The sequence below is a fragment of the Macrosteles quadrilineatus genome, unplaced genomic scaffold, assembly GCF_028750875.1.
Source record: "Macrosteles quadrilineatus isolate MER2022 unplaced genomic scaffold, UCM_ALF_1.0 Scaffold_1__1_contigs__length_201487025, whole genome shotgun sequence".
Taxonomy (NCBI): Eukaryota; Metazoa; Arthropoda; class Insecta; order Hemiptera; family Cicadellidae; genus Macrosteles; species Macrosteles quadrilineatus.
Window position 1 is genome coordinate 169,036,217 of NW_026542594.1, and position 24,366 is coordinate 169,060,582.

At 35.8% G+C, this 24,366-nt stretch overlaps 2 protein-coding genes across 2 annotated transcripts in view; one reads left to right on the forward strand and one right to left on the reverse strand.

Moving 5' to 3' along the window:
• The window catches only part of LOC128989566 (uncharacterized), a 225,249-nt gene that overhangs the window by 20,323 nt on the left and 180,560 nt on the right, over positions 1-24,366 (forward strand). The window lies entirely within an intron of this gene.
• Positions 19,301-22,651, reverse strand: LOC129002513 (uncharacterized protein K02A2.6-like). The gene has a single exon (XM_054430380.1). The coding sequence runs from the start codon at positions 22,649-22,651 to the stop codon at positions 19,301-19,303; it is 3,351 nt and encodes a 1,116-aa protein (XP_054286355.1).

Below are 24,366 nucleotides of genomic sequence, written 5' to 3' on the forward strand. Positions count from 1 at the left end.
ACTAAAGTAAGTTTTCAGTCTTTTTAAGAAGATGCTGCCATTATTTAAATTTGCCTATGCAAATACAAAACGGTCATGTTTTTCCTTATTATAATGTGTGTATGGTTATCATACCATCTTTATCTGAGAAGGAAATTTTAAATTAGTGTGAATTGAGTTAGTAAAATAAATAATACTAGGGGAAACCCGTCGAAATCGACGGTTACTTTCAAGGCTTGCGTTAATTCATCTAACTGCGATGAATTGGGTGAAATATACATATTTTGAGATACATAACATTGTTCAAAGAGTAATAAGTGTAAAAAAATAACAATATTGCGTTAGTTGCCAAATTTGGTTGTTCATTCAATGATTTAAATATTTCCTATCCTGTACGTCATCGGAGTTATTAGTATGTTATATGGTATCTCTTCCTTTGGTAGAACCTTTAAATAGTATTTAAATCGTATTGGTGGATCTTGTAGTTAAACACTTCCGCGACTTCATCAGTGTTTGAGAAAAAATATATGTTTGTTGAGAAGACACGTTCTAACTTCAAAGGGAGTTATATCCGTTACAGTGTAAGTTTGATTTTCCTTCGTCACGTCGCTTCAGTTCATATCGTACTTCTGTGCCAATGAATGAACCCTCTAGCATAGTTTTGAGAAATTGACTATGGGGTTACTTATAAAGCTGGAATTCCTTGACATGGGGGATGTCAGTTAGTTGTCTCGGCCTTATCAATAACATAAAGTTGTCAATACAATCTCTCTACGGAATGTTAGGTGTAGTGGAATACATGAAGTTGGCTTTTATTCTTGAACTGTTAGGGGCCTCCTAGTTCATACGATCTTGGCGGCTTCATTGGCAATAAATAATGCAAACAAGGGGAAACCCGTCGAAATCGACGGTTACTTTCAAGGCTTACGTTAATTCATCTAACTGCGATAAATTGGGTGAAATATACATATTTTGAGCATTTAGCATTGTTTAAAGGGTAGTAAGTGTGAAAACAATAATGATTTTAATTGCGTTAGTTGCCAAATTTGGTTGATCATTCAATGATTAAAATATATCCCATACCGTACGTCATTTGACTCATCGGAGTTATTATTAGTATGTTATATGATATCTCTTCCTTTGGAGGAACCTTTAAATAGTATTAAAATCGTATTGGTGGGTCTTTTGTAGTTAAACACTTCTGTGATTTCATCAGTGTAATATGATTTGATTTGAAATGAAAATATTTTTTGGGAAGAAGTGTTCTAACTTCAAAGGGAGGTATGTCCGTTATAGTGTAAGTTTGATTTTTCCTTCGTCACGTCGCGTCAGTTCATATCGTACTTCTGTGCCAATGAATGAACCCTCTAGCATAGTTATGAGAAATTTATTGTGGGGTTACTGTTAAAGCTGGAATTCCTTGACATGGGGGATGTCAGTTAGTTGTCTCAGCCTTATCAATAACATAAAGTTGTCAATATAATCTCTCTACGGAATGATAGGTGTAGTGGAATACTTGAAGTGAAGTTGGCTTTTATTCTTAAACTGTTAGGGACCTCCTAGTTTATATGGTCTTGCGGCTTCATTGGCAACAAATAATGCAAATGACATAGCAATGGGACATTTCCAAAAAGAAAAAAATACTGTAAATTGGCTGTTGTGTATATATTGACGTTTACATATTGTAAATCAACGATTCTTATAAAGGATTATGAGGTCTAGTTTAAAAGGAATATGACCTTTCTGTCATGACAGTAGCTGCTAAAATAGTATTTTCTCTTTGTACCATATTTTACAGCCAAAATGTCGTGTTATTTTCAATAATGTTACCAACCCAGTGCGCCAAAGTCCGTAATATAGGCAGGTGCAAATAATTTGTCAAGATGGGTACCATTTTAGGCAATGTTTCTATGTTTGGATTTTATTAGACACGATAAGAGCAGATATTTCTACATGAATATTTGATATGTGTAGAATAATATGATAAAATTTAGGCAAAAGTGGTGAAAAAGGCAGACACCAACCCGTACAATAGATATAAGATAGTTCAATAAGAAATAATTTAAGAATTTCTGTGATCAAAGGATTTTCCACTGATTTCTTAATAGAACGTTATATTGCAAAACATGACATGATAAAGAGGAAAATTAATTTTAAAATCAGAAAATAACATTGAAAATACTTATTTGGTACAATTCAGTAACCCAATAAATATGTGTGGTTTGAAATACAATTTAAAAATGAACAGCTGTTTTATTAAAAAGTATTATTCACATGGCCAAAATGTAAACAACTCTGTGGAGGGATCTTTAAAGGCTTCTGGGGCAGAGCCCTAAGGGATTTTGCTTAGTTTTTCTTTTGATATCTCATCTACAGACCAAGACCTTTCTTTGAACACCTTTACTAAGTTTCTACGCCCAGCCGTTCTCTCAAATTAGTGGGGACAAAGTTTCCAATTAAATATTTAAATTCCCCCATGTTAATCTTATGGGAGAAAATCCAACTTTGATGGCCTGTGGGGCGAAGCCCGAGGATTTTTATTACATGAATTGGTGAAAGGGGGCGTCTACACAAAAAATACTTTATTTTGACACGTCGTTTGTAAAAATCCGTCCATTATTAACGGAGGAGTAGTGTTTTCAAGAAATCGCCTTCACGTATTATATATAAGGATGACATACGTATATATTGACGTTTACATATTGTTAATCAACGTATATGATAAATACTTTAATACTTTAATAGGTTTTTTATGGCGACCATTCATAGTAGGTAAGCCAAGTATGAATGGAGATGAGTGTAGGATGAGTGGCACGATCTTGAAGTCTTGTTAGTGACTAAGGCCGACATTCCTTGGATACAGCTGTTAACTAATAGCCCATACAGTGAATGGCAACCAAGGGACCTACAGTTTATAGTTGAATTGGAACCAATTTTTTTTTGCATTGGTATTTATGAATTGGTATAATTATCAGGATAGCACTGCGGGTAGTTGTAGTACTCACTCGTGCGGACGTTAATCCACACCAGGGAGTATCGCATCCACAGTGCATTCCTATAAATATCCACAATTCGTGACCTCCTAGTAGCTGGATTACAGGACGACGCCACCCGTCCCAGTCAAAGGATTATGTGATCTAGTTTAAAAGGAATATGACCTTTCTGTCATGACAGTAGCTGCTTAAATAGTATTTTCTCTTTGTACCATATTTTACAGCCAAAATGTCGTGTTATTTTCAATAATGTTACAAATTCGGTGCGCCAAAAGTCCGTAATATAGGCAGGTGCAAATAATTTGTAAAGATAGGTACCATTTTAGGCAATGTTTCTAAGTTTGGATTTTATTAGACACAATAAGAGCAGATATTTCTACATAAATATTTGATATTTTGTAGAATAATATGTTAAAATGTAGGCAAAAGTGGCGAAAAAGGCACACACCAACCCGTACAATAGATATAAGATAGTTCAATAAGAAATAATTTAAGAATTGCTGTGATAAAAGGATTTTCCACTGATTTCGTAATGGAACGTTATATTGCAAAACATGGCATGATAAAGAAGAAAATCAATTTTAAAATCAGAAAATAACATTGCAAATACTTATTTGGTAGAATTTAACTCCCAATAAATATGTGTTGTTTGAAATACAATTTAAAAATGAACAGCTGTTTCATTAAAAAGTATTATTCTCATGGCCAAAATGTAAACAACTCTGTGGAGGGATCTTTTAAGGCTTCTGGGGCAGAGTCCTAAGGGATTTTGCTTAGTTTTTCTTTTGATAACTCATCTACAGACAAAGACCTTTCTTTGGACACCTCTACCAAGTTTCTACGCCCAACCGTTCTCTCAAATTAGTGGGGACAAAGTTTCCAATCAAATATTTAGATTCCCCCATGTTAATCTTATGGGAGAAACTCCAACTTTGATGGCCTGTGGGGCAAAGCCCGAGGATTTTTACTACATGAATTTGTGAAAGGGGGCGTCTACACAAAAAATACTTTATTTTGACACGTCGTTTGTAAAAATCCGTCCATTATTAACGGAGGAGTAGTGTTTTCTAGAAATCGCCTTCACGTATTATATATAAGGATAGATCAAGCCCAATCACGTTTGTACCGGTCTTTTCAAGTAGATATTCGCCACAATTTGCCCTAAAAACCAAAGTTGATGTTAACTCCTAACTTAACTAACCTGGCCTGATCTAACCAAACTTGTGGCGGATGTCTTCATCTCTTCTTGACAAAACTATGTGTGTACTAAGTAGTCCACTTAAAACTACAGAAACTATTGCCAATACAGTAAAGGACTTAAACTGTTTAAGGAAAAAAAACATCTGATAAAAATTACTCAAAACCATTTAGTTTCTAAGCATGCAACTTTTCTAGGAAAAACAAACTACAAAAGTATCAGATAACTTCAAGTACGAATTGTTCTTCATTTGAGAAAATCCACGATATTAGTTGTTTGAAGATAAATTTACAATCGAAAGATAAGGTGTATCTCGAGTATGTCTGTTGATCAATCATGTAGAACACAGCGGTGTACATTTTATTTGGCGCCATTGACATTAGATCTTAAGATGTTATCAAGAACCTAGCTCGAGTGTTAAAGTTAACTCTGATAAGGTTATCAACCCACCTTGGCCTGATAACAGTCTATTGTTGAACAGCTGTGTACTGAGTACATAGAGATGTTGTGTCGCTTAGGCTAAAGTAGGGAAATTTGGCTGTTTTGTTGATTGTTAAATTATTCCTTCAAAATTAGTTATTCACAGTAATACTTCATGATTCTACAGTACTTTGTATAAAATATGTAAACAAATGTTTTTAGGTAACAATACACAAATTAATTATTTTCATCATGCATTATTATATGATTTTTTTTCTATTGTAAACAAATTTGTGGTAATATGTTTTTATTCTATTTCTTGTATGGGTCCAGTGAATCTAACAGTAATATTACTAAACACAACGTACAAAATTAAGGAACGCACGAGATTAGTTTATAAAAACGCGCTCTCAAAGCAAAGTCAGGTTTGGATCAGCTGGAAGCACAGGTTTTGTCTGACGTCTGGTTGGCTGGAACTTGAATATTCTGGAATATTCCAACCAATCAGGTGACAGCTTACTTTGCTCTATTGCACACCTTTCTAAACGTTTTAGAGTCTCTTTTGGTTTCATTAGTGAACTGCAGAACGCCATTGAAGCATGTAATGTACTGTTATAGTTTTATATTGCTGCAGTTTCTATTCAAATAAATAAATAGTTGTTACCGGTGACGAGTTGAATCTTAATAGAAACAATCACGACAACAAAACAATATTGTTCCATTGTGTACAATTATTTTTTACATATACCTATACTTATGGGGCATGATCATAGGGTCCTTTATTGACTGGAGTACAGTACATTAAAAAAGTTTGATAGTTCCGGGATCGTTAGACATACGATAATTTAATTTATAGAGTTTAACGTGAAGTGTTTTCTCAAATTTTTCACAAAGATGGCTAAATAAAGGAGTGTATAACCTTTTTGAATGTTTGTAGTGTTAACATAATCAGATACGAAAATAATTTTACATTTTAATCTAGTAACTAATTACATAAATCGAGCACGATATTACCGGCAACGACCACACCAGAATAATAAAACCCCTTTTCGGTATTTTAATTCAACCATGTTCACGTTGGTCATACTTTTTAGCGAATTTCCCTATAGGGAAGTAGCTATTTAGCGAATTTCCCTATAGGGAAGTAGCTATTACCGTAGGTCTCATGGTAAGACTTAGGCCCGGGACCGATTTACTTTTTCATTTTAATGTCCCCAGAGGCCAAAAACACCATTCGTTCAAATTTATATATATATATATATATATATATATAGATTTATATATATATATATGTGTCCGAGAACACGATAACTTGAGTAATTTTTATCCGATTTTGGTTAAGGTGTAAGGCGGGATAAACTTGAATGAGTTCGCGATCCAGCATGATCGGACCATGGGAACAGGGTTTTATGGGGGGTTTTATGGGGTAAAAATTGGTTTTTCTCACTTCTTACCCTAAAAACACAAAATTTCCCAATTTTTCTCTAAACCTTCTTAAAGAGCTTAAAAAAACAAACAATTCAGTATGTAAAAGTGTTTTTGTACGGTTATTGGTTACGGAGAAAACTAAAAAAATGGTAAATTTAAAATTCCCATGTTATTCTTATGGAGAATATTGTAAAATGTTGTAGTTTGCTTGTTTATGGATATATTTTGATCAAAGTTGGCAAATTTATTTATTTTATAGTAAGCTATCAATATTTTACTAAAAACACACTACTTTATTAGTTTCCTTGTAGCAGCAAACCTAGGTACTCGTTAAACCTAATAATGTTATTTAAATAGATCAATTGAAAATCAATTCGGACAAATGGAAATTCGCTTAGACGGCAGGTTTGCTGCGGCGGGGGTATTTTTCAATCTCGAGTAGACATAGTTTTTCTAGTTTGTTCTACAGCATGTTAAGTTTGCGTGCCAAAGCCAACATGTTGCACCGAGTCTAGTCTTGTCAACAATAATTGTCTTCTGTCGTGGGTATAATCACCTGTAATTGTCAACAAAAACTACAGAACCAATTATCACTAACTCATCACTAAGGTTTCCGCGAATCAACTATTAGTTAAGCTTGATTGCGTTTTATGACACTTTTTTAAGCCAAGTTAAATCTGAACTATTGTTTATTTATGATTCCAGTTAAGTTCTAATTGTTTGTGACACCACATTGGTCAAAGTTGATACCAGCAAGAAAATCAGCTGATTCGTAAAGATCAGATTGTATAATTATAATCCTCTCTTAATTGTACCTGGGGACCAAACCAGAGCTCGGTGTAGTTTATTTATATTTTAAAATCAATATAAAGGAAACTCACGTTATATTTACATCTTACGTTAGTTAAGTTTAAGTGGAATTTCAATTTATCATCATAGTAATTTTAACCTGGCAATTTACAACGCATACATTTCATTTACAGGCGATGGTAAAAATAACTTGTTTATAATAGCATTATTAGCGTACTAGCAGCCTGCGTTATTTCATGACTAGCTTACCACCAGCTATAAACACCTCTTCAACTGTATAAAAGTAATTTATAATCTGAGCTCGTATCATCCAACAACTTAGTTACATCAACCCGCCGCCTCCTCCTCATTAATCTACTATTGTACTGTAGTAGATCTGTAGTAAAAACTGTACCACCACACACACTTCAGGAGTTTACGAATCGCACTTCAAAAGGTTGATCCTGCGCAAAATAGCAGCCGTTCAAAGATTTCTTCAATCTGCCATTTTGAATCTTTGAACGACTGCCATTTTTTACTCAGGCGTTCTTGTGAGCTTGAATTTACGGCATTGTAATCTACTAGTGAAGACCTTTAATTTGATGTGCATATCTACCTATGCTTACGTTAATAATTTTCTTCCGATTCCTAGGGCTGTGCCCCCTGAGGAGTTAGCGTATAATAGCAATGCAGATTAAATGAATCTTTGAACAACTGTCATTCTTGGCTCGGTTGTCCGTTTGAGTTCAAATTTGCGGCATTGTATTCTACTAAAAAAGACCTTTAGTTTGATGTACATGTCAACCTATGCTTCTATTTAAGATTTCCTTCTGACTCCTTGCGGGACGTCCCCATGATATGACAGAAAATTCATAGTTCCTTGAAAAAGTAGATTTTTAGGTGCGGTGTTGATGTACCAAATCTTATTGATGTATCTGTTGTCATTTAGAAAATATTAAGCCTGTGCGAGACTTTATATACACCCTGTATACAAGTCAATACAAGTTGCTAATTTTTTTTTAGAATAATAAATAGCTGATTAGAGTTCTTGCAATGAAGGCCAACAGGTTGATTTAACCTAAAGTTCAAAATAGTTACAGACTACCAATTCAAACAAAACGTGGTTAAAATGCAGCCAGTTTCAAAAATACTTTAGTTTCATGTTAGACCAAACCGATTACTCGCAAATTCATGCGATAGTTTTTTTAATTTAAGAACATAAACTTTGGTGCTCGCTCTACCATACGTACAGTCCTGTGGAGATGCGCAGTAAGTCTCCACTTCCTCCTCCAGCAGTGTATTTACATGGGAGGATGTCGCGGATGGAAGGCCAAGACCACGGCGCTTCCTGTGAACGTTCATGTCCAAGGGGAAGGACAAGGATGAGTGCGACGGTTGGAGTCCCCAGGACATCTCTAGGTCCTGTAGTGTACAGTACATAACTGTCTCAGATACTGTTGTACTGTGAAGTTTAGGTAAATCGTTGTTTGGTGACCTCACTCAGACGTCTTTGGATCTTGTGTCAGTTTCCACATAGTCTTCAGTCTTGTGACGTCATTTTTATAACATAAACAAGCAACAATGTTGTGCAACATTTGGTGACGTTATTTTTTGTGTCTTTGTATTTGTTTGTTACCTTTTCATCTGGTTTTCAGTCCTGTGAAATCATTAGTTCGTTGGCGTCTACATGTGACGTCATCTTTATCATGTAAAAGTCCAACAATGTCTTCCAACAAGTTCTGGTGACGTCACCGGTGTGTTAGTGTTAATGCAGTGATCTGACATGTTGTCTCTAGGTCTTGCAACTTCGGATCTGTTATTTTGATTAGTACAGCAATAATTGTACTTGGCAAAGTCCATTAGTGTTTATACACAGGATAAAGGTTTTTAAGCATCAAGATCAGTCATAATCTGATGTAGATTCAGTATTAATATAATTGGCCCACAAAATCATAGTTCAACATCAGCAATTCCATGTATCATTGAGATATCAATAATAACTAGTGTACATGTTGCTCGAATTCGAGCAATTTCAAAGTATTACAGGAGTCATTTAAAAACGAATAACAGTCATATTTATAATGATTAAAAGAGTCAACTCAAAGATTACCGGTATGTAACTCAGACCATGTTTATCTTTGTTATTGATAAACCATTCCGACCAGTTTTATTCTTCTCAAAATGCCTTGCTGTACAGGCAACACAGGTCATTGATAGAGGGTCAATTATTGAGAACGAAAAGTCGTTTTGGGGTATAGCGTTATAGTTCAACATCAGCAATTCCATGTATCATTGAGATATCAATAATAATGATGCTAAACAAAAAGTCGACGTTCTTAGGTAGTAAACAAGACCATGGTTTGGCCGTTTCCTTTCAATGACTTTTAACGTTCCAAAGGTGTATGACACAAATTAAAAATATAGACCAAAATATAAAAAAATTACAAATTGTATCCTAAAGTTTAACCATTCATTGTTAAAATCGAGAACTTTAAAACAACGATTCTTTGGCCGCAAAAATACTTCAAAATATTGTTTGATTACCGAATATTCAACTTTTAACAGAGCAAAAATATTCATCGAAGGCCGAAGTTGACAATGTGACCAATTTACCATTGTTGTACTTTATGCAGAGTTACGTTATTGGTTATATCCAGTCTAGTGTTGTCTGCCGGAAGTGTTCGACAATGTCGTTGTCAAGGTCATTTCACTGTTATCTCGTCCATTATCTCTAGGTCGTAGCCACCGAGTCTATTAGGTGATAAATATTGCCTGGGCTATTAGTAAATCGTGCATAAGCGTTGGCTGCTTAATTTCAAGGTTGTATCTTGTAGCTGTTATAGAATATTGTGTTGCTATATATTATTACTTGTACTAATAAAAAGGTTAAATACCTGTAGTACTTGTCAGTGATCCTGGATTTAGGTCAGCCCCAAGCTTCGAACCTAAAGGTTCATTTTCAAGCTGATACCACAGTTAAAACGCATTCCAAACAAACACACAAATCCTCTTCATAACTCAGAAGATTTCTTGTGTTCTTCTCTATATTTTTTCTAATAGTTCTTCACTTGATGTAAGTCTTCTTCCATCAATAAATATTGCCATTGACTTTAAAATGTACAATGGGCCGTTACGTAAAATACACATCAAAGAAAAATCCAGATTTTCCAACAAGGGCCGTTTAAAGAATAGGACCGTCATTATTACTATACGGAAAGGTTAGGTTGAAAAAGGGCACGAGTAAGGTTGGGTCAGTTTCCTTAAGAAATTTACGTAGGCCTACTGTATTTCTTTTTACTACATGTAAGCTACATAATGCGTAGTTATTTATTATTTACATGATGTTGATTCGCATAGGGCAAATGCCATTGGTGGCGGCTCTCTTTTGAAAATACCCTTAAATGGTTTTACACATTTTCTATAGTTATAAAATATCGGCATAACAAATTAGAAAACTGTAATAATAGTAAATTACATATGATCCAATGACGTTTTTGGCTCGAAAATACAAAGTTTTTTATTAAATTTAAAGTACCATACAGTCAAAATGTAAAGCAGTACCAGATGTTAAGGTTGTGTATGATTCGGGCCAGTGACCTAATTTGTATATGTTTATGATCCATACGGTTTTCTGTTCTAATATCCGAGGGGGCTACTACGCTGACAAAAAAACGCAGAATATTTTGCACATCAATACTTTTAAGAGTTGGGAAGAATTCAAAACAGTGATAATGTTGTGAAGTGTTATTTGTTTAATATCTCAGCTGTTTTAATATTTACTCCACTGTAGTGAGCTGTAACTAGACATTTTTGTCAGCTGATGATTTTTACTCCTTGCAAAAGTTGTGCCAATTTGCCGCCGCGGTCCTGTACGGATCTAGCCTGATTTGCCACAAGCAAGGACGTATTTTACGGTGATTCACGCAGAAAATTCATACTTCCACGGGACATCGGGCACGGAGGCCCGAGAATACACAGAGGAAGCGGTAAAAAGGGAGAACTACACAGAGTAATAATGCAGCACAAGGTCAGAACCATCCTCCGTGACGAAGATAAGGATCGTGTGAGACGCTGCAACTAATGAAAATTGGACTTATATAACAGCTGGGAAAATTGCTACGTTGTCGGTTCTGTGGTTTGTTGTTTGTTTAAGTAGTACGTAAATAGCGAGAATGTTCCTTATCAACATCCACTGGCCGCTGTAGATGCAATTTGCATTTAAAACACAATCCTGCAAATAAAATAGTTATGCAGTCATAAACAAAATCAAAATGTTTAGAGTAAGAAAATAATCTTGCTTGGATGGTATGTGAATTATGTTTGTGTAAAACGCTTTTAGGAATAAATATATTAGTTCTCAAAACTATTCTTAAGAACCTTTCTCCTCCCAAACCTGACACTCAAAATTATATAGTTTTTTTTTTCAACAACCTCCATTGGTACCATTCAATTCTGTCCCCATAGGATTTTCATTGTAATGTGAAAGCCCTAGGCAGAGCACACAGAGTAGGTTTAAAATTGGGAATAAGACAAAATCCCTCCTTATGCTTTGTTCGTTTGTATAGTAGTTTAACTGTATGGACCAACAAGCACTTGATTGCATACACATATGTTTGCGAATATTATTTTACTGTGTTATCGTTTTAGCTTGTGTCTGTGTTGGGATACAATTGTAAGATATCGAGTATTCTACCCATCTCAAATTGTTTTGTCATATCTGTAAACTTTGCAACACTATGTAACCCCATCTATGCATTATAAAATATCAACTTGTTTTCTGTGGTGACAGTTTTCTTTTTATTTCCTCCAACTGAAAACATTTAAAATTCCGCAATATCCATAAATTTATTCATTGGTCTATTTTTTATTCACTTAAGTAATGAGTAGGGCACTCTATAGCAGAACATAAGATATTTATGACAATTTTATTTCGAAGGTTATTAAATTAATAAATTACTTAAATTATATGCTTTTTATTATTTTTAAATTTTATTTTTGACAATATGACTCTATTTATTCAAGCAATGTTTGTGGGAAAATAGCTCTCTATTCTGTTCCTTTAAAAGCTATCAATAAAACTAAGATCATCTTTGCATTTATTTTCATCTCTGTTGTAACACTCAGACATGATCAAACAACAGATGTCTTTCAAACCAATCAGTAATTCAACGACTGCCGTGCGTGCTGTATAAGTTATCCTTACGGGGATGCGCAGCTCCTTAGCCGGCGTGAGACCTTGGTATTTAACATTTGTCCTTGATCAACAGTTATGTGAGAAAATGTTTGAAAATTTGCTTTCAATTTTTGCTTTGTGGTGCACTAGTTGATGTTTTAAATTGTAGATTTTCAAAGTTCTTAGTCTTTAGTCAAGGGTGTTCTATAAAATGGTGATTCTAATTCGATTCTTAAATTAAAAGGTTCATAACAATTTTCTTTTATTGCAAGGCGTGGATTATAAGTATAGGCCTATTACACTTTAAAAAGCAATAAAACTTTTGACGGAAGTAAATTCTTGAAATTATTGTAAAGGTGGAATATTTACAAGAGCCACTACTTTTACGCTGCACTTGTTAGGTTGGGTTGAGTTCATGATAATTACAAACATGGTAACATTTACACCATCAAACTTGTGCATTTTTTCAAGAGACAATCGTTTTACAAAGACATCAATTTTTATTTGTACTCCCTTTCCAATGAAAAATTTCTATTTTGTATAACATGTTACCTTGTTTTTCAATATCACAGTTAAAACTAAACTAACCTAACCACCGCAGCACACAGTAAAACAGCGGCAGCCCTCATGAAAGATTATGCAGTTGGGATATATTCTAAAGGGAAGTGAATTGCATTTCATTAGGCTTATAGTCGTGAGGAAAACTTGGAAGGTGTAAGGAAAAGTGTGGTCGGTCTCGGTGCCATGTCAGGTGTCAGTCCTTGTCTCATTGATTGATCGTGTCCATTGTATGTGTAAGTGTGTTTTTTGTTGTTTACAAGGAAAGGTATGTTACGTGTCTTGTGCAGTGTTGCCGAGATAAACTGGTAATGCCATGCAATTATTGTTATCTACTCGCGTGGTGTGCAGTTGTAGACGTCACGTTTATATCTTAAACATTTTACCATCCTCTAAACGTGTGGCCAAGCATAACTGTCTGAGAGTTAATAACTGAGAGGTTCGATGAGTGGAGGAGATTCAGACAACCATGCTTCGAAAGGCATAACTCCGAAAGACGCTGTTCCGAAACTTTTTTTCAGATCAGTACCTGGTTGCGCATATTCTTTCGGAACACTGCCATATGGCGTGCGACATTGCTCTAATAGGCACAACTCCGAAATCCACTGCTACGAAACTTATTTTTGGTTCAGTACCTGGTTGCGCATATTCTTTCGGAACACTGTCATTTGGTGTGCGACATTGTTCTAATAGGCACAACTCGGAACTCTTCCACGAAACACATTTTTGGAGCAGTGTCTGGTTGAGCACATCATTTCGGAGCACTGCCTCAGCATCGCATACTTTTTATGCAGTGCCTTTCAGAGTAGTTTCGAACCAGGTAAATTCATTTGGACTAGTACCTTAACGGTATATTCTTTTCGGATATATACATTTCGTAGTAATACCCTTTGGATCAGTGCTTGGACTGTCATTTTTTTGGAGCTGCACTTTTTGGAGTTATGCATTTTGCAAAAATGTCGCACACCGAATGTTTCCCAACTCAACTCACCATTGGTGCTATACTCCCTCCACACGTTGTTGTCATAGCAACCAGTCGCACTTCACGCACCCTGCGCTGGTAATCAAGTTGTCGACAAACAGTGGAGCGTCTTCTGGTACAAGAGTTAACCGGTTTACGGCACTCCTTTGCCATATTCCACGTAAGCATGACCTTCGACCCGTCTGCTCACAGGGCCTCGGGGGCTACGAATTAGATAATACTGCAAATAATTTTGCAACTCTGTTATGTAATGAAGTGCTATTGTGAAGCGGCAGGTGTGTTCGAACGGAGAAACACTTAGAGTAGGATGTAGTGACTGGTTATTTGTGTTTGTTTTCGAATAAGCAAATACAGGAGTCTGTTACGTGTTGAGGATATTGTGATAGTGATGTAAATTGTCCACGTCATTGTTTAGCCCTCTGAAGCCTTAACATGTATATTGTACATGATGATAACCCTTCACTTAATGGTTAAATACTGTGTCCATCCTGGACACTTTAGAGTGGCCCTCTTCGGTCAGGAGATAGTACTGCAAGTTGTGGGTTCGAATACCGTCTCGGGCAGATCTTATGCGTAACTGGAGAGGATTTCGCCTTTCTGTGGTTGAGAGGTGGAGGTAAGGTCCATCTAGAATAAATGGTGGACGAATAATTTTGAAGTTGGAGGGATTCATTGTGAGGTGTTTCTAATCAGACATTTTGGTCCTTTTTACCTAATATCAGTTGATGTACCCAACAGAAATATATGTTACATTTGTGTCCAAACTATAGTGAGAATTAACCTGATAAAGCTAGACATAACTTTATCTTACTTCTTAATACCATAAAAGCTTGGGTGTTTGTGAGTATGTCACATGGTGAATAGTGTGAAAACTACTGGACCAGATCTAAGGAAACCACATTATTCTCTTCCGCACCCTCTGCCGGTTGCGAAACTGGCTATAGTCAGTTTAAATATTTTAGGTGATCAAGGGAATTATCCACTAGTATTTGTGTTACTGAAACTTCTGATTTTGGTCAAAATATGGTTTCAACCAATAAAAATCACATATGGGGAGTGGAATTAGTTGATAAAATATCTATAGTAAATTAGAGTTGAACATGAAACCGTGGAAAAGTCGCTTGAATATCAATGTGTTAAGAATCAAAGATAATCGGTGCATTACCTGGAATACTATTACACGTGCCAGCTGTGACACATAACACGTGTTCGTAAAGTTTCCGGCCTAATTCAGCCCAGTTATGTACAACGAAGACAATAGGCTTAATTGCCTCCACCTGTGACGTCATAGGTACGTGTAATTGTAACCTCTATTTATCATTCAAGTAAAGATTTCCTCGGAATATGACACAGCTGGTTTGTAAAGCACCCACATACATTTTCCCAGATGTTGAAGTACTTTTTCCTACAGTCCCCCGACAAAGTTGGCTTCCTTGTACTGTTTATAGTACAGAAAGCTGCTAATTGCTGCATATTTATACTTTGTCGTACGGTTTATACTTTGACGCACGGTTTATACTTTGGCGCACACAGGCACTCCAACGAAACAACCTAAAACCGCGTGGTTTTATTATGCACGTAATCCAAGTACACTTGGAAATAGGTTGGCAACCCTTAAAGATACTATTAAAATGATCAGCTGATTGACTATGAATTTAGCCTGTCATTTCGTGTTAGTATTCTATTTTCGTCCAACGCTTGGTTTGAACACAACCTAAAGTGTATTATTTGAAAGAATAATTATAAGTGGGCCTAACATGTTTGATAATAATGAACTCAGTGATTGAGAATATATGTGTACACCAGAAGAAATATGTAACAGAAACTGCAAAGCATATTTCATTAAACCTGAAACATCAAGAAAGAAGTATGAACTAACTGTTTTCTTCTTGGTGCGTAAGTAAGAAAGTTACAAAATTACTTGTTTATTCTGTTTATACTGATTATTACTGTTTATAAGTGTACTCTTTAAAATAAGTAACACCTTTGACTATCAATAGCCAATGGTAACACCTAAAGATACTACGACTACAATCAGCTGGTGCAGTGTTTCCCATTCCGTTCAACGCTTGGGTTTAACCTAACCTAAAAACGTGTTGTATAGTGTTTGAAAGACTAATTATTTATATGCTTATAAGTGACTGTAGGAAAAATATAATGTGTAACACGAGCGCAAATGGTCTTTGCTGCATTCGAGAAACATTCCGCACTCGCCTGCGGCTCTTGCGTAAACATTTATCTCTTGTGCAGCAAAGTGCCACTCACGATCAGATGTGTTCAAGGAATCTTTGAAATGAAAATCAATACGTAACCTCTAAATAGGTAAATTAGTAGCAATATATATTCTCCAAACGTTTTAAGACAGTTATTTTCGCCCTCCATCTTCTATGGCCAAATTTACCATTGCACTGTCTAGTTGTTTAAGATTTAAAATAACTGTCTGGTAGCCGAGTGGTTATAGTGCTCACCTTCAATTAGGGGTCGTTGGTTCGGTTTCAAGCGAGATCGTTTTCAGACCCAGATTTTTTTTGTTATTGGGCCATGAATTAAAGATGGCATCCAACAAAAAGGACGACGTTAGATAGTAACAAGACCAGGGTTCGAACTGTTCCCTTTGAAAACGTAAAAAGCACATACAAAAAATTGTGGTGTATTAATCGTAGCCGTTATCGAGATCTTTGTGCAAGCAAGCATACATTCGGGACTTACAAGCAAACATTGCTCATATTAGTATATTGGTTTATCTGAAATAGTATGCATTTTTTATGTTATTAATTTCTTCGTTTTATGTCATCTATTCCATAAACTATTTTTACACCCGAACATAACTTCACGTGATTTTAACCAGCCATACCGAGCTTATAAACCAACCGTCACAGAATGATTTTAGTCTAAATAATGAATCGTGAAGTAACGAACTAAAAAAGCAAGATAAGAAATGTAAATATTCATGAGGAAATAAAATAAACTATAAATGAGATGCAATAAATAACTAAGCGACGTGAAGGGATCTGGCGAATGCAGCCTTGAAACACCGTTGAAGAAGTAAATTGTAGCCCGCGAGACGCGGAAGATAAAAACACACTAGGTAGCTTCTGATGTAGCTGTCAAGTGCATACACAGACAATTTACCATGCGACCAGACCAAATTATACAATGTATTTATACAATGTGTGATTTTGCTCACATTGTACTGTGTGTTGTTAATTTAAAAATTGTATTTAGTTACTAGGACATGAAGTAACTATTTTCTACGGGAGTTGGAGAAGACACTTTTAGTTCATGTATATTTTGTAGTCCATTTCCAAGCAAGACAAAATTTATATCCAGACGTGATAACAATCATTTCTAAGAATTCATTTCCCAATTAAAATAAATTACCCGCAACTCATGCCTACGCCCCTGCCTGTGTAGACCTTTTCCATATAATTTGAGAAGGTATTTTTTTTTCTTTTTGTGCCATTTAGTTATAATATACTGTACTTGTGAAAGTTTATTTTAGTGTAAGGATTTTATGTAAATACCATGAATTGTATTTTTCAGTTGGGAAATATATATTTTTTCATTTCGTTTAATTATTTCTTAATTATTTCCTTCAATTATTTAATTATTTCATATTTTAACCCATACCATACACATTCTTTTAGCTAACATCACCTTAAAATATGAAATTTTGTACATTATTTACATTTTTAACTAAACTCGCAAAATCGTCTAATTTATTTACTAGGTATTGTAGAAAAAAAACAGTAGGAGCTACCGATTTATTAAACGGTTTTTTACAAGGGGGAAACAATAATCGCTTCGACTCCAGCTCCTTACAAAATAGTGGCGTCGTCCTGTAATCCATCTACTAGGAGGTCACGAATTTTGGATATTTATAGGCATGCACTGCGGATGCGTTACTCCCTGGTGTGGATTAACGTCCACACTAGTGAGTACTACGACTATCCGCAGTACTATCCTAATAATTAGACCAATTCGTTTATACCAAGGCAAAAATGTGGTTCGGATTTCACAATAAACTGTAGGTATAATATATAATATATAGGTATAATAGTTGCCATTAGCTGTATGTGCTATTAATTAAGAAATATGTCGGCCTTAGTCCCTAACAAGACTACAAGATCGCGCCACTCATCCTACGCTCATCTCCATTCATACTTGGCTTAAAATACCTACTTTGTATGGTCGCCATTTCATTGAAAAGTAAAGTAAAGGAAAAGTACATCTCCAGCTCCTTACCCCAGGGATAAAAACTACTTTAGACATAAAACCCACTTACTGAAAACAATCGTAGTATGGCGAAAAAGATATTTTCTCTTTCAATATAAAAAGGGCGCCTTAAAAGTCACACGTCGGGTTGCATAACGCCAAATAATCTCGTGTAAATTATGAACTAAATTAATTTACGTTGACTAGCACTTATTATTCATCCATAATTATCTAGGAAGACTTGATCGTTTATAAAGTCAAGGAAGCGTTTGCCAATAGCTGTTTATCACACTATTGTTCCAGAGCTTTGGTTCGTTCCTCGTTCCCATGTCTTCTGTATTTTGTCCCACGTTAGTCGTTCCGCCTTCAGACTTGAGGAACAATGGACCTGAGTGGGCCGCTACTTAATTATGCATAAACATTGTAAATACAAATTAATCTTCGCAATATTTGCCGTACAGTATCGGTTCGCATATTTTTGAGTGGTGAAACCGTATTATGTATGGTGAAATGTCATAGGATTGGGACGGGAGGTGAACATTTTTAAAGCTATTTTATGGACTCGCGATGTATGAAATTGCAATACGTATGGAAAGGACAGTTTGGGTTAGATGATTTGTTACAGTTATTGATTAATCAAGGTTGAAAGACCTTTCAAATTACAGACCTTGATAGCCTTTGCCTATGTGATTTATTGTGATAGGAATAACTTATACGAACTATAAATCTTTTGGCCTGCTAATTATAGTTTTTGTTAGTTGCTACCTACTTCTATTTCGCTTTAAAAAATATAAAAATACCATACTATTTCGTTTTGGCACTGTATTAAACCCATTAAATCAGAATTGATCATGATAGAATAATCTAGGTAAAAGTATTTTATTAGTATCAATCAACTCCAAGTAAACAAAAACAATTAACACATGATAATAAACTAAAATGACAATAGTCAGTAGAGCCAACCATTACATCTCCCTCTTTAAAGGTTGAGTTTCTGGGGAGGTTTTATAAGTCGTCTTGATCGGGTTGTTATGTTAGCAGAAGACATTCCAGAGGTGTTTGGAGGAACCGTTGAAAAGTTTGGCATGTCTTCATGATGATCCATCGGACCTCTTGTTAATGGTTGACTGTTACGGTTATCTGTTGAAAAGTTTGTTAAGCACATACCGTTGTCTTCCTCAGATCGATGATCCTTCTGACTACTTGTTGATGGTTGATGGTTGTGGCAATGATCCTTCTGACTATTTGTTGATGCTTGATGGTTGTGGTAACTTTCCTTTTGAATGTTTGGCATTGGTTGTAAGTGAAACCGGTTTCTTCGAACTATGGTTCCTTTGTCCGTCAGTACTTTATAAGATCGTGGTGAGTTTAACTTTTCTACGACTTTTCCTTCACGTTTCAAATCAGATATCCAAACTTTGGTTCCTGGGTTTATATCTGATAAGGGTCGAGCACCATGTCGTCGATCGTAATTTCGTTTGTAATTTTGTCTATAATGATTCTCCTTCTCTCGGAGATGACTGAAGTCTGGCTTGTTCTCCAGATGACATGGTAAGGTAGGCAAATTAATTGTCCCGTAGTCTGCGTCCGTATAATAACTGTGCTGGACTGTAACCGTTGGCCAGTGGAGAGTTCCTGTAAGACAACAAAGCTAAATATGGATCTCCTTTGTTCTTCTTTAGAACAGCTTTTGCAATTTTTACAGCTGCTTCGGCTGAGCCATTGCTCTGATGAAACTGAGGACTGCTTGTTTTGCATAAAAAGTTGTACTCTTTGGCAAATTTTCTGAATTCTGCACTAGTGATGCCAAACTGCGTTCCACTATCTGAGTATAAAACTTCAGGAATACCGTGGCGAGAAAACGTTGACTTGCATTTCTCAATAACTTCAGATGCAGTGAGCGATTGTAGAGTTGCAATCTCAAAATATCTCGAGAACTGATCTGTTATAACAATGAACCATTTGCCATTAAGCTTGAACAAATCCATTGCTGCCTTTTCCCATGGACGTTTTGGAAACTCGGAAGGAATGAGCGGCTCATTTCGATTTTCTCTGTGTTTAATGCATGTTGGGCATGAAGCTACCATCATATTTATATCTGATGCCATTCCTGGCCACCATAAACTGAATCTAGCCTTTTCTCGACATTTGGTGGCTCCTAGATGACCGACGTGTATTCTATGAAGCATTTCTTGACAAAGACTTGATGGTACTATTATTCTAGAATTGCGTAAAAGTAAGTTGTCCATCAGTGATATCTCATCTTTAACCGAGAAGTAGGGGACTAGTTGAGATGGAAGTTGTGATTTTTCTGGCCATCCAGTATGACAGTATACTGCAATCTTTCTGAAGATGGGATCTGCTTGCTGAGCTTCCCGTAACCTGTGTTTAATGTTTTCATCAGTCGTAGGTATGTTTTCAACCACATTTTGAACAAAAGCTTCAATTTCTTCTTCCATGTCATATGTTTCCTTGCTTGGAATGGGGCATCTTGAAAGACAGTCTGCTGGTGCAAGGTGTTTTCCAGGCGTATATGTCACTGAATATGAGTATCTCATCATGCGAAGCCTCATTCGCTGTAAGCGAGGTGTAATGTCATCCAAATTCTTAGATGATAAGATTTTTACAAGTGGCTTGTGATCCGTTTCAATTACAATCTCTCGACCAATTACATAGTCTCTGAGCTTGTCACAAGCCCATGTGATTGCCAGGGCTTCACGTTCAATATTTGAATATGATTTTTCAGCTTCTGTAAGTGACCTTGAAATGTAAGAAACAGGTCTGAATTTACCATCATGATGTTTCTGAAGAAGCAATCCGCCGAGACCATAAGAAGAAGCGTCTGCTGACACAAGAGTTGGTAAGCGAGGGTCGTAAAATGCTAGTTGGGGTGCTGAGGTCAGAAGTTTTTTTATACTTTCAAACGCATGCTGTTGTTGTTCTCCCCAAAACCATTCATTTTTCTCTTTACGTAGATCATGGATTGGTTTTAGTATTTCTGATCGATTTGGTATGTATTTACCACAAAAATTAATCATTCCTAAGAAGCGTTGTACTTCTTTTATATCAGATGGAGGTTTCATCTCAAGAATGGCTTTGACTCTTTCATGGCTGATTTGAACCCCTCGGGATGAAAGGTGATGTCCTAAGAATTGTACTTCTGGCTGAGAAAATACACATTTGTCTTTATTCGATGTAATTCCAGCATTTCTGAGTTTCTTTAAAACTTCATTTAAGATCAAGTCATGTTCCTCTTGACTGGAACCCCATACAAGTATGTCATCGATGTGAGCTAAACAGTTTTGTTGAGATCCTAAGGTTTCTTGAATTCGTTTCTGGAAATACTCGGGAGCACTTGTGATACCAAATGGAAGAACTTTGAATTTGTATCGGCCCCAAGGAGTTAAAAACGTGGTGAGATCTTGAGATTCTTCTGCAAGAGCTATTTGCCAAAACCCATGGTTGGCATCCAGTTTGGAAAAGACTTTGGCATCTTTTATTCGAGCCATCGTATAATCAATGCCCCAAATAGGATGAGTTTGTCGAAACACATTCTTATTAAGCATAGTAAGGTCCACACATATTCGAACCTGAGTTCTATCTTTCTTAGGCACCACGACCATAGGTGCGCACCAAGAAGTAGCGTGATCAACGGGTGTTATAACGTCCATATTCACCATATTTTCAATCTCCTTCTTTGTTTTTTCCCAAAGAGGTACTGGAATCCGTCGAGGAACTGATATCGCATAAGGTTTTGCATCATTTTTAAGTTCAATTTCGGAGCTCCCCTTCATTTTTCCTAGACCACTGAAAAGGTCAGGAAAGTTTTTGATCCAATCATTAGCAGATTTGTTGAAATTAGTTTTCGATACCTCACGAATAACCGGTATTATTTTTAGTTTTTCTATTGCTGGTTTGCCAAGTAGTGGTGTTGTGCATTTGTCAGCCACATACATTTTTTCCATACACGATTGTCCTTTGTAAGAGAGTTTTGCAGTGATTGTGCCAAGAACAGAAAGAGGCGATCCTCCAGCCGCACTTAAAGTTCTCTGGGTAGGCTGGACTGCAATTTTTTTGCTTAGCTTTATGTTGGATGGTATTACTGTCACGTCAGCTCCTGTGTCGATTTTGAACTTGACAGTGTCTTCATTAAGTCTTACATTTATTGTCCAGGGATCATTTTTTGTTTTACTAGAATACACACACCCAATGAATTTTTTCGATGGGTCTGGTTCATTAGCGATTTGGGTAAAGTCATCTGAACGATCCAAGTCTATTTCTCGAACATTGTTTTGAAGACAACAGTGTGAAAAGTGGCCATTTCGCTTGCACCTAGAACATTTGCGATCTTTTGCTGGACACAGACCTCTTCGATGAGAAGGGGTTGAACCACACCAAATATAAGAGTTGGGATAGCTCTTGACATTTGAGCTTGAATACGTTAATCTCCCTTGATCCCTATTTTCTCTTTTGGATGAATGTATTGCATTATCATATCTAGCACGTTGATTTTTATTTACAGCTTCGATTGATGGGAGGGTCAATTCTTCTTTTTGTCGTTTCAATTCTTCTGATTTGCGAAGTGAAGTTATTGCAGATTCCAATGTAACTTTATTTTCTAATTGTAGTTTATCACTCAAATCTTGATCACGCATACCAATAATAGTGACCATTAATAACATTTCATCTTCAAGCGTTCCCCATTCACAGGTACGAGCAAGAGAATATAAATCTGTCACAAAATCTTCTGCAGTTTCTGTTAGTCCTTGTTTTCTACGTAGAAATTTGGCTCTTTCATAAATAATATTCTTCTTTGGATTGAAGTGCCCATCAAATTTGTCCATGACTGTTTTATACTTTGTTTCTTCGTTGGTCATTTTGAAGGATGAGAATATTTCTTCTGATTTTGGGCCCATTGCATATATGAGTGTACTCACTTGTTTTTCTTCAGATGATTGATCCAAATCACTAATTGTTCTAAATCTTTCGAAACGTTTTTTCCATGGTGACCATTCCGCTGGTTGGAAGGAAAAAGGTTCAGGCATTCTTACTTGTGTATGAGCCATGATAAACTTTTTTGATAATGGTAGATACCACAAAAGTTGTTGATATGTTTGTATAGGTAAAAAAGTTAAATTTCAGTGTCAGTATATTAATTCCCAAACTATGCAAATACCGACTGCGCCATGTATTAAACCCATTAAATCAGAATTGATCATGATAGAATAATCTAGGTAAAAGTATTTTATTAGTATCAATCAACTCCAAGTAAACAAAAACAATTAACACATGATAATAAACTAAAATGACAATAGTCAGTAGAGCCAACCATTACAGGCACCAATGAAATCAAAAGGAGCAAAAATTCGTCTTACTTTTTAATGTAAGAATGTTAAAAAAGTTTTTATGATATTTTATGGTTATCGCAAATTATTCATAATATTTGTTAACAGTTTCATAATTATTTGTCAACCGTTCTATAGTATTGTCGTCTACTAGTTTTAGTTTCTTGTTTTTCGTATAAAAAAATGGGTTTATCAACTAAACGTGCAAACCTCCAAAAATATTTAATTGACTGTACTCTTCAGCAGCAAAGGAGTTTGGCTTAGTTTAAAAGTTGGCATATACGACAGGCATCAGTAATTGAGAAGAGAACGCACTAACGAAGGTTCAAATTACTATAGAGTGAGTTGTGTATTCTCAACTGGGTTAATTTTCATTCTAAATCTGGATACAACCATTGACTATTCTTAGACTCTAACATGGAAATTGGAAGTAGACGTCCTACAGTAGCCATTGATGAAGACACTTTAATCTGGGTGATAGTTACACAGGCATGCTTCCAATTTTTTTTTCATACAATTTTGTTGGTTTTGATTTGGCATGTTCCGTTATCAATTCGAGAATCGTCAAAATTAAATTTATACACACGCATGCCTAACTTTAGTGAATTCCCCTAGGGGAAGAAGCTATTACCGTAGGTAGAACGGTAATACCTAGATCCTGGAGATTTACTTTTTTCATTTTGATTTCCCCAGGGGGCAAGTACATTATTCGTTCCAAGTTTCTTATATGTACGTGAACACGATAACTGGAGTAATTTACCCGAATTTGATGACATTTGACAAGAATGTTTAGACCCTGATAAACTTAGAGCTCGCAAACCGGCAAAATCGGGTCAAGGGAACAAGATGTTATGGGATTAAAGTTGTAAACAAGTGGTTTCAAATCGTTCCCCCTAAAAAGGAAATCCCAATTCCATCACAGTTATCGTGTAGAGCTTAAAGACAAGAATTTTGTTCATTTAACCACTACAATTAAAGGTTGCGGAGAAAATCGACCAAAAAATTTACTTTTGAAATTCTCATAGAGAACAAGTAAATAGTCTTAGTTTGCCTTTTTATGTATATATTTTATGAAACTTTGCAAATGTATTTTTTTTTTCATTTTTTACTATTAACATTTTATCAAAACCCCTTTTCCCTCCCCCCCCCCCTTAGCAGCAAACTTAAGTAGCCTCTTTATATGGAATGTTCTTTAAATTTGGAAAAAATATTACTTAATTACGGAAATTTGTTGTTAAAATCGGAACAGACAAATGGAAATTCGATTAGTATACAGGTTTGCTGTG